The sequence below is a fragment of the Oryctolagus cuniculus genome, chromosome 3 (genome assembly GCF_964237555.1).
Source record: "Oryctolagus cuniculus chromosome 3, mOryCun1.1, whole genome shotgun sequence".
Lineage (NCBI taxonomy): Eukaryota > Metazoa > Chordata > Mammalia > Lagomorpha > Leporidae > Oryctolagus > Oryctolagus cuniculus.
The window spans coordinates 185,247,674-185,262,718 of NC_091434.1; the positions used below are offsets into that span (position 1 = coordinate 185,247,674).

Below are 15,045 nucleotides of genomic sequence, written 5' to 3' on the forward strand. Positions count from 1 at the left end.
TCTGCTTTTCAAAAACATAAATCTTTTTAAAGAATCATTATAAAATACACATAATAGAAAATTTGCCTTTTAAACTGTTTTTACATGTTGAATTCAGTGGCATCAGATATGGTGACAATGTTGGGTAGCTGTCGCTACTATTAACTTTACAAATCAGCTCAGACACGGTACCCGTTAGGAGGTCCCTCCCCGCTCCCTCTCGCCTGCGCCTGTGCTGCGCTGTGGAGCTGCGTGTGCAGAACTGTGCCGCGCTGTGCCTGGTGCTTCTCGCTTCGCATCCCCAGCCAGCGTGGTCTGCGGTCTTCTCACTCCGCTGCGTCCCCACTGACTCCAGCGTCTCCCCACCACCACACTCGCCCAGCTCCCAGGGCTCACTGGCGCAATCACCCAATAGTTTAAGATTTTTTATTTGAAAAGCAGAGTTAGATAGAGAGGGAGACACACATCTTTGATTTGCTGGTTCACTCTCCAAATGGCTGCAACAGCTGGAGCTGGGCTGGGCAGGAGCCTGGAGCCTCTTCCAGGTCTCCCACCTGGGTGCAATGGCCCAGGGACTTGGGTCATCTTCTGCTTTCCCAGGCACGTTAGCAGGGAGCTGGATTGGAAGTGGAGAAGCTGGGACTCGAACTGGCATGCATATGGGATGCCAGCATTGCCAGCAGTGGCTTTACCTGCTATACCACAGCACCGGCCTCTCACACAATCTTTGTATCTTCAGCCAACTCCTCAGCTCATACCTGTGTGATCTTGCCCAGCACAACTGTCAGACATGCTTCAAATGACACATCCATCCCATCTGCTCAGGACTGTTAGCGCCCCACCCCCACCCCCGCCATGGCAGCTGGGTGAAGCCTGAATTCTCACCCTGGCATTCAAGGCCTTCCGTGTCTTCATCAGTCATTTGACAGAGAGCACATAGGTCAGGGATAGGAGGAGGGCGAAATGCAAGCGTATCAGGCGTCTGGCAGAGTGAAGAGCCCTCGGCACCAGTACAAGGACACCAGCAGTACAGGGAAAAGCTGTTGGCCCCATCGGGGCTGGCGTGGCCGGGGAGAGCCTGTCCTGGAGCTGAGACGGGTGCAGGACCTGGCCTGCAGATTTGGGGTGTTTGGTTGGTGGTGTGTGTGTGTGTGTGTGTGTTAAGATTTGATCTATTGACTTTTAAACTCGTTTTTACTTTTTTTTTTTTTTAATTAAATTTTATTTCTTTGAAAGGCAGAGAGAAGATCTCTCTCTGCTGGTTCACTCCCTAAATGCCTACAACAACCAGGGCTGGGCCAGATCAAAGCCAAGAGACTGGAACTCAGGGCTCTTGTGTGGGTGGCAGGTGCCCAGATACCTGAGCTGTCACTGGCTTTCATCTCCACTGGGTGCTAGCAGGAGCTGTCGCTTGTTGCTTCTCCGATGGGTGCTAGCAGGGAGCTGGGGCTGAAGGAAAGGAGCTGTGGTGCAGGTGTCCTGGGTGACCTTTATGTTGTTTCTAAAGATTATTAGAGACAGAGACAGACTTTCCACCCACTGTTCACTCCCCAGACGACTGTAATGGCCAGCCAAAGCCAGGAGCTTCATCTGGGTCTCCCACGTGGTGGCAGGGGCCCCAGCACTTGGGACATCTTCCATGGCTATCCCAGGCTCTTACCAGGGAGCACAATTGGAAGTGGGGCGGCTGGGGCACACACAGGTGCCCATGAGGATTGGCGGGTTTGCCTGCTGCACCACGATGCCCCCCCGCCCAGTGAAATCGTAACTGCTGCACCAAGTCCCACCCTGGGCTGCGGCTGAGTGTAGGACAGCACGTGCGCAGTAATCGGAACTCACGAGGACTGAGCACCCCGGACATTCTTCCCGCTCATAACTGTGCTTAGGTAAGGTATTCGCACTTTGCTTCCCGTACTTCCGTGTTTTCCGGAACCTGATAGCGGAGCAGGAAACCTGAGCTTTCTTCCCAAGGATTGCGAGGGCTCTATTAGTCTATTTCCCGAACTTTGAAAATAAGCTCTTGTGGGTTCAGAATTCAGGCGGCTACGATATCCCCGTCAGGTAACTTCTGCCTTGCTCCCATGGTACCCACAGCCACATCTTAGCACGCAAAGCATGGTGGGAGGGCTAATTGCTTGCCAAGCGAGGCTGAATAAATGGAGCCATTGTGCATGGTAGAGAGTGGACATAATCTTTAAGTGGAGTTCGGTTGTCAACAGTATAAATGAAATCAGTGGCGCAAAGTAAACCTTAGCATACTGAGAACTTGCAGCGGGGTCAGCACTCCGATCAGGCGGCCCAGCCTGGTTTTTGTTGTGCGCCCCGAGAAGCAGGTGCAGGGACAGCGGCTGCGAGACGGAGGAGCCCTCAGGCTCCTGTTCCATCCCCTCTCCTGCTCTTCCTCCAGGCCTGCTCGTCCACATCCTGCCTTCCCCGCCCCACGCTCTCCCTCCTCCTGCACCTCGTCCCCTACCTGTCTCTCCTCTCCCACCTAACACCTCCCTGCCCTCCCGCCTTCCCCACCCCACGCTCCTCCTGCACCTCTGTCCCCTCCCCACCTCTCCTCTCCCACCTAACACCTCCCTGCCCCCCTCCTCCCGCCTTCCCCGCCCCACGCTCCTCCTGCACCTCTGTTCCCTCCCCACCTCTCCTCTCCCGCCTAACTGTGGCCCCTCCTCCTGCCTTCCCCACCCCACGCTCGCCCTCCTCCTGCACCTCTGTCCCCTCCCCACCTCTCCTCTCCCACCTAACTCTCCGTGCCCTCGTGCCCTCCCCCCTCCCGCCTCCCCTGCCCCACGCTCCTCCTGCACCTCTGTCCCCTCCCCACCTCTCCTCTCCCACCTAACACCTCCGTGCCCCCCTCCTCCCGCCTTCCCCGCCCCACGCTCCTCCACCTCCTCCCCTCCCCACCTCTCCTCTCCCACCTAACACCTCCCTGCCCCCCTCCTCCCGCCTTCCCCGCCCCAAGCTCGCCCTCCTCCTGCACCTCTGTCCCCTCCCCACCTCTCCTCTCCCACCTAATGCCTCTGTGCCCCCCACCTACTCCCGCCTTCTCTATCCCCTTCCTTCCTCCTCCCCCCTCCCTCTCCAAGCCCGTGAGACGCTTTTGTCCCTCTGCACAGTCCGGTGTCGACAGTGGCCCTGTGCAGACAGAACTGCCTTCCAGTCCCTGTCTGGTGCTGAGATGAGCACCACATGGAAATGGGTCACTGAACGGAGCCCAGGGGCCTAGCGGCGTCTGGTGAGTGGTGTGGGTGGGACTGAGCCAGGCAGGGCGAGGCGCCTCAAGGGGACTGAGCTGGACATGGGATGAGCAGGAGGAGGCCTCGCGCGGTGGCGCCTCGGCAGCTAGGCTCCAGGGCTCGGAGATGCAGGGCGGAGCAGGGGCCGCTCTGGAGGTGAGATGAACAGGTTCTCCCATTTGGTTTAGAGCCAAAGCTTCCGAACCAAATGTTTTTTTAGAATGAAATTTAGGCCGGCGCCACGGCTCACTAGGCTAATCCTCCGCCTAGCGGCGCCGGCACACTGGGTTCTAGTCCCGGTCGGGGCGCCGGATTCTGTCCCGGTTGCCCCTCTTCCAGGCCAGCCCTCTGCTGTGGCCCGGGAGTGCAGTGGAGGATGGCCCAGGTGCTTGGGCCCTGCACCCCATGGGAGACCAGGAAAAGCACCTGGCTCCTGGCTCCTGCCATCGGATCAGCGCGGTGCGCCGGTCGCATCGCACTGGCCGCGGCGGCCATTGGAGGGTGAACCAACGGCAAAGGAAGACCTTTCTCTCTGTCTCTCTCTCTCTCACTGTCCACTCTGCCTGTCAAAAAAAAAAAAAAAAAAATTTAAGATTCACTAAGTTCAGCTCTGTGGCCTCTCAGTGACACTCAGCACAGTCATAGCTGAACTCATGGGGCCGGGGAGGGGTGGACGGGCAAGCCTCAGGTCTGGGCTTCGGAGACCTGGGTGCTAGGCTGCTCTCAGTGGCTGTGTGGCCTTAGGTAAGACTTACCCTCTCTGGGCCACGTAATTGTTTAAAGTTTTATTTATTTGAAAGAGTTACAGTTAGAGGAGAGAGGTCTTCCATCTGCTGGTTCACTCCCCAAATGGCAGCAACAGCCAGAGCTAAACTGATCCGAAGCCAGGAGCCAGGAGCTTCCTCCAGGTCTCCCACGTGGGAGCAGGGGCCCAAGCACTTGGGTCATCTTCTGCTTTCCCAGGTGCATTAGGGAGCTGGATGGGAAGTGGAGCAGCTGGGACTCAAACGGCCCTCTTGTATAATGTGAACATCGCGGTGGCTGCTTCGTCCACTGTGCCACGGGGCCGGCCTCATGGGCCACGTACTCTTTGTTGGTCAGGGTTGTGCAGGCGATGAGGAGGCAAAGCCTGTTAGTTAACTCGGGTGAAAGCGGGGGCTTTGCTTGCCGCACTCAGCCCCAGAGCCCTCCAGGAGCTGCATCAGAGCCCTGGGAGCCAAGGCCTCCAAGTCCCCTTCAAGCTCTGTCTGTGGCCACAGCATGCGGGAGACCCCGGGCCACGCTGCAGCCTCCCTGGAGATTCTGTGAGAGAAGGTGCTGTGTATCAGATGGAGCGTCCTCGCCACACCTGGAAACCCTCTGCGCGGTTGTCCGCAGCCCATCCCGACTACTTCATCCAGAGGTGTTGGAATGGGCCCGGAGGACGGACAAGGATGCGTCCGATGCCTGCCCCTGGAGACGGAGACGTCGGCCGTTTTGCTCCCTTTCACACTTCCACCATCACCTCACACAGCCTCTTGCTTATTCTTGATGTTTCATTTTAACGTGAATGTAGGACTCTCCCCCCAAGTCCCCCTCCCTGCACAGCGCTGGTGAGGAGGAGGAGGGAGAAAGGGTTAGAACCTCGAGTTCCCTGGGTTTGGCTCCTTGCGGTTGAGAATGACAAGCCCAAGGCCTGAGTGGCAGAGATGAATGTGTGGAAAACAGTTACCCAGGGTCTGGTTCCTGCATGCGCGTTTGGTTCTCTGATCTCAAACTCTGGACACAGCCTTGGTCATCCTTAGGCTGCTCAATGGATTCCGTCTTCCCTTCCCATCACCCAGGAAAACAGAGGAAGATTTGCAGACTTACTGGATGCTAAGTACTTACGGACCACGCTGCAGATCTGGGTCATATGGTAAGAATGTGACTATTTCAGAACCTGTCTAAATGGGCACCCGCTGAAGTGAATCCACCCTGGGCGCAGGACCAACCCCAACCGTAGCCAGCAGCGCTTTCTCTAAGGACACCGGAACTGCCACCAACAAAAACAAGTGGATTGGCCGGCACCGCGACTCACTAGGCTAATCCTCCGCCTTGCGGCGCCGGCACACCAGGTTCTAGTCCCAGTCGGGGCACCGGTTCTGTCCCGGTTGCCCCTCTTCCAGGCCAGCTCTCTGCTGTGGCCAGGGAGTGCAGTGGAGGATGGCCCAAGTCCTTGGGCCCTGCACCCCATAGGAGACCAGGATAAGTACCTGGCTCCTGCCATCGGATCGGCGCCGTGCTCCGGTTGCAGCGCGCCAGCAGCGGCGGCCATTGGAGGGTGAACCAACGGCAAAGGAAGACCTTTCTCTCTGTCTCTCTCTCTCTCACTGTCCACTCTGCCTGTCAAAAAAAAAAAAAAAAAAAAAAAGTGGTTCAAGTCCTTAAAAAGAGACGGGAAAGACCAAGATGGTCTACAGCCAGTCTTGTGATTTCTTTGAAGGAGCCCCTAGCTCGCCTCTCACCTTCTGCAGCCTGGTCTCTGTCCGGACGTCCCAGAGACGGCCCTGTGGGTCCCCAGGCCTGCTTCAGTGGGATGCACCTGAGTGGTCCTCGCTGCGCTTCTCTGCATGGTGCCCTTGAGTCGGTGGGGATTTCCTCAACAGGACACACGAGTGGCAAGTGAACAGCGAGGGATGAGTTTCCCATTAGATGAGGAACTCGGTGTCATGGAGAACCTGTTAGGTGAGCTGCCAGCTGAGAGGGGAAATTTGCAATCTAGAGCTATATACTTATCCAACCAGTTATGTCTACATAACATGTACAAGGATGCTTCCAAAAGTTTGTGGAAATGGAATTCAAAGGCAAGTTTATCTTGGTACAAAAAAACTTTGAAATCCATGCATACAAGGGGTCTTGAAAAAGTTCATGGAAAATGAATATTGTGAAGAAACTATGCATGGATTTCTAAGTACTTTTGCAGAGAGAGAGAGAGGGAGAAGAGTGGGAGGGAGGAGGGAGAGGTCTCCTCTCCACTGGTTCACTCCTAGGCTGTACCACGTGCAAGTGCACACCTGTTGGCAGCAGACATTTCTGTGAGTGCTGTGGTTTCGTGGTTGACAGGAGAGCTGGGCTTCCTGTGCCCTTTGCCTTCCATGCTGTGTCCTTCCACTGGTGACGCCTTCCTTGCGTGCTCCCCGTGATGCCACTTGTCCTGCAGGTGTGGTAGAAGCTTTGCCCACAGATGTTCTTCTCTCATTTCCAGGCTGGGGATCTCTTTCGCCTACTATGGGGTTATCCTGGCCAGTGCAGAACTCTTGGAGCGGGACCTGGTCTGTGGCTCGAAGTCGGACTCGGAAGTTGTGGTGACTGGGGGGGACTCGGAGGAGAGCCAGCACCCCTGCCACTGTCACATGTTCGCCCCCTCTGATTACCAGACCATGATCATCAGCACCGTTGGCGAAATTGCTTGTAAATGTCTCTCTGTGCGCTGGGTCCCTCTCTGTCTTGGGTGTGGGAGGAGAGAAGTGTGACCTGTGCCATGGCTTGTGCTCGCTGGATGACCAAGTCCCCAGATCACACCGACGTGGCTCCAGTGTGGACTGGTGTGGACAGAAGCCTAGGGGATCACAGTCTTGTATCTGTTCTAGGATGCATTTCCCCCACATTTAACAGCTCTGAAACGGGGCTGTGTCTTCAAGGGCTTGAGAGATTTTAATTGGCAACATTATTTCTATTCTAGTTGACTTGAAGTGAGGGTACTGAAAACTTCCCGGCACCTTGAAGCTGGTGGAAAACAGTATAAAACGTTGACAATACAGACCTAGGTCAGCAGTCTCCCGCAGAACCGAGGGGTGGAATAAGCCTCTGGACGGAGGGTGCCTCTCACGCGTGCCAGGGCTTGTCACTCGTACCCACACGGGGGAGTATGTTGGAGTCATGAGGCTGACAGTGTGGCTGGCTTGGGCTGGAACCCTCGCGAGGTTTCAGTGCATGTGAGGAGGAGCCCGTGGCACTGTTGCAGATGCCACTTGTGTTCCAAGGTCCCGGGGATTAATTGTCTTTGCTGTTTGCTTCCTAGTGAATCCTTTAAATATCTTGGGCATCAATTTCCTGGGAAGACGGCTCAGCCTCTCGATCACCATGGGATGCACAGCGCTATTCTTCCTTCTCCTCAATATCTGCACGTCAAGGTATCTCCCTCTTGGGTTCCTTCAAAACGAGTCTGTGCGGTGGTTTTCTCACGGGGTCTCCTGACTTCCGGCACTCAGTACGGGCAGGGAACACTCCCTTTCCCCAGGGAGCGTAGCGAGTGGGCTGCTTGTTTGACTGGAGAGGTCTTGCCCGGGATCTCCCACTCCCACTTCCTGCTGCTCTTGCCCCACCTGGGCTCCCAAGGAAGTGGGCACCAGCATTGGTGTCCTCGCTTTGTCCACCGAAACACTTCCCCTAAGCGAAGCTTCCTGGAGACCTGGGACCCTTGTTTGCTGAGTTATCTGTACCCACACCATGGTAGCTTGGTGATACGGATAACGTACCTGTCGTGTGAAGTTCATTGCACAATTGGCTTGCAACCCCAGAGAGGCCCGAATGTAATACACAGTCAGGCCTCTGATCCTGGGGTTCTGATCTGCAGAGTCTACCAATCGCCAAGTGAAAATACTAAGAGGAGGAGATGTGCATCTCTATTAACCATGAACAGATGTCTTCTATCATTCCCTAAACAGTGCAGTGTAACAACTATTTTCATAGTGTTTGCATCATATTAGGTATTATTAGGGATCTAGAGATGATTTAAAGTATCCTGGAGGGTGTACATAAATTCTATGCAAATGCAATGCTATTTTAAATAAGGCAATGAGCAGCCATAGATTTTTGTATCATTTTAAAAAATAGTTGAAAGGCAGAGAAAGGGAGAATCTTCCATCCACTGGTTCACTCCCAAATGGGCACCCTGTCTGGGGCTGGTCCAGGTAGGGGCCAGGAGCCAGGAGCTTCATCTGGGTTCCCGCATGGGTAGCAGGGCCCCAAGCACTTGAACCATCTTCCGCCACCTTCCCGTGCACTTTAGCAGGGAGCTGGATTGGAAATGGAGCGGCTGGAGTTCAAACCGGCATCTGAAATGCTGGGATCATAGGCGGTGCTTAACCCTCTGAGCCATAACGCCAGCCGCGGGATTTTGTGTCTTTAAGGGAAGCCTGGAACCAATGCCTTCCGGAAGCTGGGCGATGACTGTCCATCAGTTACTCTGCACTGTCCACACCGCTTTGCAAGGGGTGGTGGCAGACAGAGTGGGCCCACTGGAGGGCCAGGGTGGAAGGGCTTAGCCGGGGGAGTGGAGAGGCCAAGGGAGCAGCCTGGGAGGCCGACCTGAGGACCCCCACGGTCAGGCCAGTGGAGGCACAGCGCCCCCTGTGGGCTCTGGACTGCGAGTGGCTCCAGCATCTCTCGTGCGCGGGGAGGGGCCCGGGAAGCCCTCCAGGCGCCTGTTAGAACTTCCTTCCGCCTCCTCCTCTCCAGTGCGGGCCTGATTGGCTTCCTCTTCATGCTGAGGGCCCTGGTGGCAGCAAACTTCAACACCATCTACATTTACACTGCCGAGGTGAGTTTTCCTGAAGGGGTGCGTGGTCGTCCAAGGCGAGCTGTTGGGAAGGGCGTGATGCATCCCTGGCTTCTGCTGACCTTTGACAGTTTTCTCAAGACCTCACGTTAAAATGACACCAAGAATTGTGCTTGCTGTAGGTTCCCCCTTCTTTCATTATTTTTTTAAAGGGCTATGTGTGCTTCAATGAGTTTGATTTGATCTTATTTTTTAAAGGCAGAGTTATAGAGGGGCAGAGGCAGAGAGAGAGAAAATTCTTCCATGTTCTGTTTCACATCCCAAATGACTGCAACGGCCAGAGCTGGCTGATCCAAAGCCCGGAGCCAGGAGCTTCCTCCAGGTCTCCCACGTGGGTGCAGGGCCCAAGCACCTGGGCCATTGTCCACTGCCTTCCCAGGCCACAGCAGAGAGCTGAATAAGAAGTGGAGCAGCTGTGACTCGAACTGGCGCCCATATGGGATGCCGGCACTGCAGGCGGTGGCTTTACCTGTTGTGCCACAGTGCCGGCCCCTTATTATTATTTTTTAAAGACTTATTTATTTATTTGAAAGGCAGAGCAACAGAGAGAGAGAGAGAGATCTTCAGTGCATTGATTTGCTCCCCAAATGGGTGCAATAGCCAGGTCTGGACCAAGCCAAAGGCAGGAGCCAGGAATTCCATCCAGGTCTCTCACGTGGGTACAGGGGCCCAAGCCTTTGGCCATCTTCTGCTGCTTTCCCAGGTGCATTAGCAGGGAGCTGCATTGGCTGTGCAGCACCCAGACTCAAACCCGATGCGGGCTGCTGGCGTGGCAAGTGCCAGCTCCACCTGACGCACCGAGCTGCCCACCCCACCGCAGTCACTGTTGAAAGCCAGTCTGTGCGAGGAACGATAGGCCCCTCCCTTCTCACGAAACGTCACGCGTGTGGAAAATGCCTCACTGCCCCAGCGTCAAGCCCGGACCAGGAGGTGTCACCTGCTAACATGGGGGGCTCCTCACTCCTCCCTTTTTGTGAAATCAGAATCTGTTTCCCAAATACGTCCTCCCGGAAGGTGGCGTTCCCTGCCACTGGTTCTTTTCTGCAGACAGCGTAAGTTTGAATGTGCGTGTGATTTACTCTGGATTCCCGTGAGGCGCTGCCTGAGCTGGCTGCAGGCTCCTCGTGAAGAACTAGCGCTCGTTGTGGGCGCTGGTGCTGCTGAGCGGATGCCGCGTCCCGTGGAGGGTCCTGGGCTCAGATCCTGCTCCGCCCCCTGTTCTAACCTCATGCTAATGTGCACCCTGGGGCAGGAGCCCTAGCCAAGTGCGTGGGGCCCTGCACCCGTGTAGGAGAGCTGGACTGAATCCCCCATTCCCGGCTATGGCCTGGCCCAGCTTTGGTGGTCGTGGGCCACAGGGGAGGGCACCACCGTGTAGGAGGTCTCTTCTCTCAGCTTTCAAATAAATTAAAAACAAAAGAGTTAATACTCCCAGGAATGAAACAACCCTGGCTAGGAAACTTGCTGGGGTTTTAACTGGCTCTGTCATTCCTGGAGCCAGTACCGTGGGGAGGATGAAGCTACGTTCTTCTCAGGACGTGGGCAGTCTGTTCCGATCACGGCTTGACGTCATGGAAGCCATGGAGAAAAGTACTCTGTCTCCTCCACACAAATTAAAATAGGAACTCATGAGATACTGGAAATACACGTACTCTCCCATGTATTTGCTTCTCTGAGAGACAGAAATGGAGCACCCCTGTCCGTTGGTTCGCTCCTAATGCCTGTGATGCACAGGGCCAGGCCCAGCTGGGAGCTGGGCATTCAATGCCAGTCTCCCACGAGGGTGGCAGGAAGCCGGTGCCTCCAGGACCTGCCGAGGAGGCGGCTGGAGCCGGTGTCGGAGGCGGGCACTGCGGAATCGGGTGGAGGTGTCCTCGCGGCATCTTAGCTGCCAGGCCGAGTGCCTGCCCCCCGAGCTTCATTGAGTTCATGGCTAAAATCTGAGATGATCTCGTGGGTTTATGAACCTACAAAATGTGTAAGACATAGTGTGCCGGTGAAGTTGTATTTGGAATATTCAACCAAATGAATATTTTGGAATTTGTTCATTTCAAGGATAAATTTCTAAGTTTTTATAACCTTTGTGAAACAGTCCAAAGGTACGTACCTTTGATATAGCCCCCTATCACTTCGTTTGCCAGATGACTCAACACACGGACAAAAAGCTTGGTTGATGTTAGAGCTGAGATCACCGTGGATCTAAACTGCTGATTTCCAGTCGTAGCCCGCAGTCTGACTTTTCAGGAACTAGACATGGGATTGACTCATAGAGCTCCAGGGCGACACTGGGGCCGGGCTCTCCCCTCTCGGTGAGGGCTGTCCTCCGGGCCGGAGAGCTGCTCGCTTTGCGCTTGTACATGGCGGCTGATGAGAGCAGAAGGGGCCGCGCTTTGCTTCAGTAAATCGACTCTAAAAACTTAGCAAAGCCAGCGCACAGACCAGCCAGGAAGTGCTCCACGAGTCCGAGAAACCGTTCTGTTCTATAAAACATTTTCCCTCTATTTATTAAATACTTCCTGACTTATTAGACTTCTGCCAGTTCCTGTAAGAATTCCGACTCACGCAGTACAGGTTAATGAGGTTTTGCTATAAATGTAAAACACTTGTAGCAAAAAAGTGGGCTGTACCATAGAGTCTGCAACACGCAGAGGTCATGGATTTGACGAGCGCCTGTGAGTGGGCAGCAGCGGCCTGGTCAGTTCTTCCCACTGTGTCTGTATCAGAATTTCCATCAGGCTCCGCGCTGCGGCCCAGCAGGTTAAGCCACTCCTGCGGTGCTGGGATCCCACATGGGCACTTGGTCAGCTCCCTGCTAATGGCCTGGGAAAAGCAGCAGCAGATGGCCCAAGTGCCTGGACGCTCACCACCCGGAGAGACCCAGGCTCCTGGCTTCGGCCTGTCCCAGCCCTGGCTGCTGCTGCCATCTGGGTAGTGAGCCAGCAGATGGAGGGTCTCTCTCTGCCTTCAATAAATACCTCTTTAAAAAAAATGTCATGGGATCACTGTTTTGGGGGAAGTATTTCCTTTCCATTCAGCAGGACCGCACATACATATAAAAGCTTCATTTCCTAAGCAGACATCTTCCATCTGCTTCTGAAGATTACCTTTCTAAAACTGTATTTGGAATATCCACTTGGGCGTATTTTTGGAAACTGCTCACTTGGGTAATTTCAAGTTTCTTTGCTGATACTTATTGTAAAAAGTCAAGCTGCTGTAGCTGAGAAATGGACATCTGGTGTCTTCTGTGACTGAACAGAATGTCTGGTGTTCTGTATAAACACCAAGCTCCACCTGGCGGGCGGGGTGGGGAAGAGCGACGGAACTGACTGGCACTTGCTGTTCCCACCTCCCTGCAGGTCTACCCCACCACGATGCGTGCTCTGGGGATGGGAACCAGCGGCTCCCTGTGCCGCATCGGAGCGATGGTGGCGCCGTTCATATCCCAGGTACAGCCGGGAGTGCCCACAGGGAGAGCGGCCCCAGGTCCCCGGAGAGTCTGGGTGCACCCGACAGTTTCTGCTTGCTTCGGGAGTCTCCTGAGGCGAGGTTGGATGGGTTTGGGGAGGGAAGCGGACGGCACCACTGTGAGCCGGCTTGGAGCCAGGCAGGGAAGGAGGGAGTGCCTTGTGTTGGGGAGGAAGCAAAGCAGGGGCTGACACAGGGAGCTCGAGCAGCTGAGGGACCGGGGCTCGAACTCAGAGTTTCGTTTGTCAAATCAGTTGACGCGTTGGACAGCGGAGAACAGCGCCTGCAAGTGCCAGGTGCTCAAGCTGAAAGCAGGCAGGTGGCACGGGACGGGGACGTGCAGTGACAGGCAAGCCAGATGCAGGTGACCTGGGGCCAAGGGGAAGCCTCGGTTCAGGAGAGAGAGTGGGGCAGGGTGACCCGCGGGGTCAGGACTGCTCCAGAGGCTACACAGGTGGACCCTCGGCACTGGTCGTTCTCTTGTGGGTGGGAAAGGACGGAAATCCCCCTGATCCGGGGGCAGGAGTGAGGCTGGGCCGGGGTGGTGCCAGTGGGGGGCTGTCTGGGGCCCCTCACCTCCTCCCAAGCAAGCAGCCTGTCCTCCTCTCTCCTTGAAGACTGGGGTGCTTGGCAAGCCTCGCACTCGGCATCCCAGGGTCGCACACACACTCTTCCTTGGCCGCGGCGGGACACTGAGTAGCCCTGACTCCCCAGGGCTCTCAGCTGTCCACGGTTGAGCTGAATCTGGGGTTTATACACAAAGCAGCGGTGAGAAATGACGCTTTCAGAGAAGGGAGCTGTCATGGGCCAAGTAGATTTTAATGTCGATTTCCTGTAATTTAACAGGACTTTGCCCCTGTTAATTTTCTTTAGCTACCTTGGGAATATTTCTCTTGTTTAAAGATGGCTTGTGCTTTTCAAAATATCTTTATTATTTTCAGAAAATAACCTAATTATAAAAGAAAGGAGTAGAATATTAATATTTCTGGATGACCAGACGGGGCATGGTTTGTCTCCCGAACCTGAATTAGGAATTGAGTCTCCTGGCTCTCAATCCCTGGAGTATCTCCGGGATGTTTGTGGGTGTTTATGTCAGAGGCCCTGCTGTCTCTGATGGTTTGTGGATCAGGAAAGAATCCACCTGGGAGCAGGTCTTCTGGGCCTGAGGGCTCTGCTGGGCTCAGCCTCTGACCAGGGCAGGATTCTCAGCTCCTTGTGGCTGTCCCTCGTCTCTCCATGCCACTGGCGTTGCAGAATGAAGATGAACAATAACCCTCACTACATGCGTTTGTCCTGAGGATGATGGGAAATTAATAAATGCATAGCAGTAGTTAGCACTCCATAAAGGTTGCCCAGCAATGACAATGGGCTGTAACAATAAGGCCAAGTGCTATTCAAATACAAATTTCGCAATAATCAAAAGACTTTTCTTGGGCAAATCCAGATGTTTCACCTTGTCGTTCAAGACAACCAGGGATATAAATGTTTAGTGAGAGCTGAAGCTTAAAAGCCAAGGAAAGAGTGCTGTTCCAAATGTCAGGGGAAGTTCATTTGCAACCTGCAGCAAAACTTAAAAAACCTCTTTTCCATGCACGCGGGATACTGGTATTGAGTTCCTGGCTCCTGACTTCTGCCTGGCCCAGCTCCAGCTGCTGTGTGCATTTGGGGAGTAAACCAGCAGATGAGAGATTTCTCTGTTTCTCTCTCTCTCTGAAATAACAGAGAATAAAAGCGACCCTTTATCATTCCAGGGTCTCAAAAGACCCTGTTTGTCACAATTGAACAATGATTTTGTTCAAATGCCCGACCTTCCCCTGAAGCGTGGAAACCAATGGATCCTTGCATAGACGTCCACAGCACAGACATCCACAGGCTAACGGGCATCCAAACCACATCCATTAAGTATTTCCGTAAGTGGTTTCTGAGAAGCAGTGAACTTACTGAGAAACTGTACTGTCAAAGACAATGAAAGCTGGACACCAGTGCAAGTGGTGAGGATGGGTTTCCATCAGGGAGAAGAACCAGTGTGAGGTGACTGGGTGTTATTAGGATGGAGGAGAAGGCAGGGGCTTGTGTAGACGTGGAGAAGGGAATACAGCAGTCTGAGAGGTGCTGGGCCACGTGAGACCCACGCGGTCTGCTCGCTGGGTTCTGCCCTCTCGTATCCGCAGGGCGACAGGAATGCAGCCTTGAACTCTTGGAAACCTGAGGCCTGGTCGGGTTCAGGATCTTTGTCAATGCCCAGAGGGGCTTTGTGTCTGTTTCTGGTGTTTTGAGTGGGGGAAGAGACTCCCAAAGGCAGGTAACAAATGTACAGACTTTACTGGAGTGTCCCTTCAGCGTCACTTCGCATATACGTGTGTGTAAATGCGCACGCGGTGGCCAGGCGTTGGCAGAGCCTCCCGCGGTGGAATGCCTGCATCCAGCTTCCTGCTAATGCGCGGGGAGGCGGAGGTTGTGGCTCAGATGCTGGGTCCCTGCCACCCACGTGGGAGACACAGGTTGAAGCCCAGACTCCCAGCTTCTGCCTGACCCAGCCCTGACTGTGGCAGGCATTCGGGAGTGAACCAACAGACAGAAGACAATCCCTCTCCTCTCCCCCTCCCTCCCTCCCTCTCGTGTCTGTCTGCCTTTCAAATACATTACAAATAATTAAGATGCTTGCATGTGTGCTTCGTATGACCATAGCTCGTACACTGCTTGCAGCCTGCTTTCCTGCTCTCGACATGTCACACTTAGAAGGGACTCCCTTCAAGACTGGTAACTTGCATTCTGCGC

General features: G+C 54.6%; 1 protein-coding gene across 2 annotated transcripts in view; it reads left to right on the forward strand.

Annotated features, from left to right (window-relative positions):
- The window catches only part of SVOPL (SVOP like), a 64,557-nt gene that overhangs the window by 37,366 nt on the left and 12,146 nt on the right, over nucleotides 1-15,045 (forward strand). For both annotated transcript variants that reach the window (XM_017339011.3, XM_070071447.1), the window contains exons 10-14: nucleotides 5,045-5,118; nucleotides 6,448-6,653; nucleotides 7,264-7,375; nucleotides 8,703-8,784; nucleotides 12,159-12,248. In XM_017339011.3, coding sequence (XP_017194500.3) covers nucleotides 5,045-5,118; nucleotides 6,448-6,653; nucleotides 7,264-7,375; nucleotides 8,703-8,784; nucleotides 12,159-12,248 — 564 coding nt within the window. The remainder of the gene's footprint in view (nucleotides 1-5,044; nucleotides 5,119-6,447; nucleotides 6,654-7,263; nucleotides 7,376-8,702; nucleotides 8,785-12,158; nucleotides 12,249-15,045) is intronic.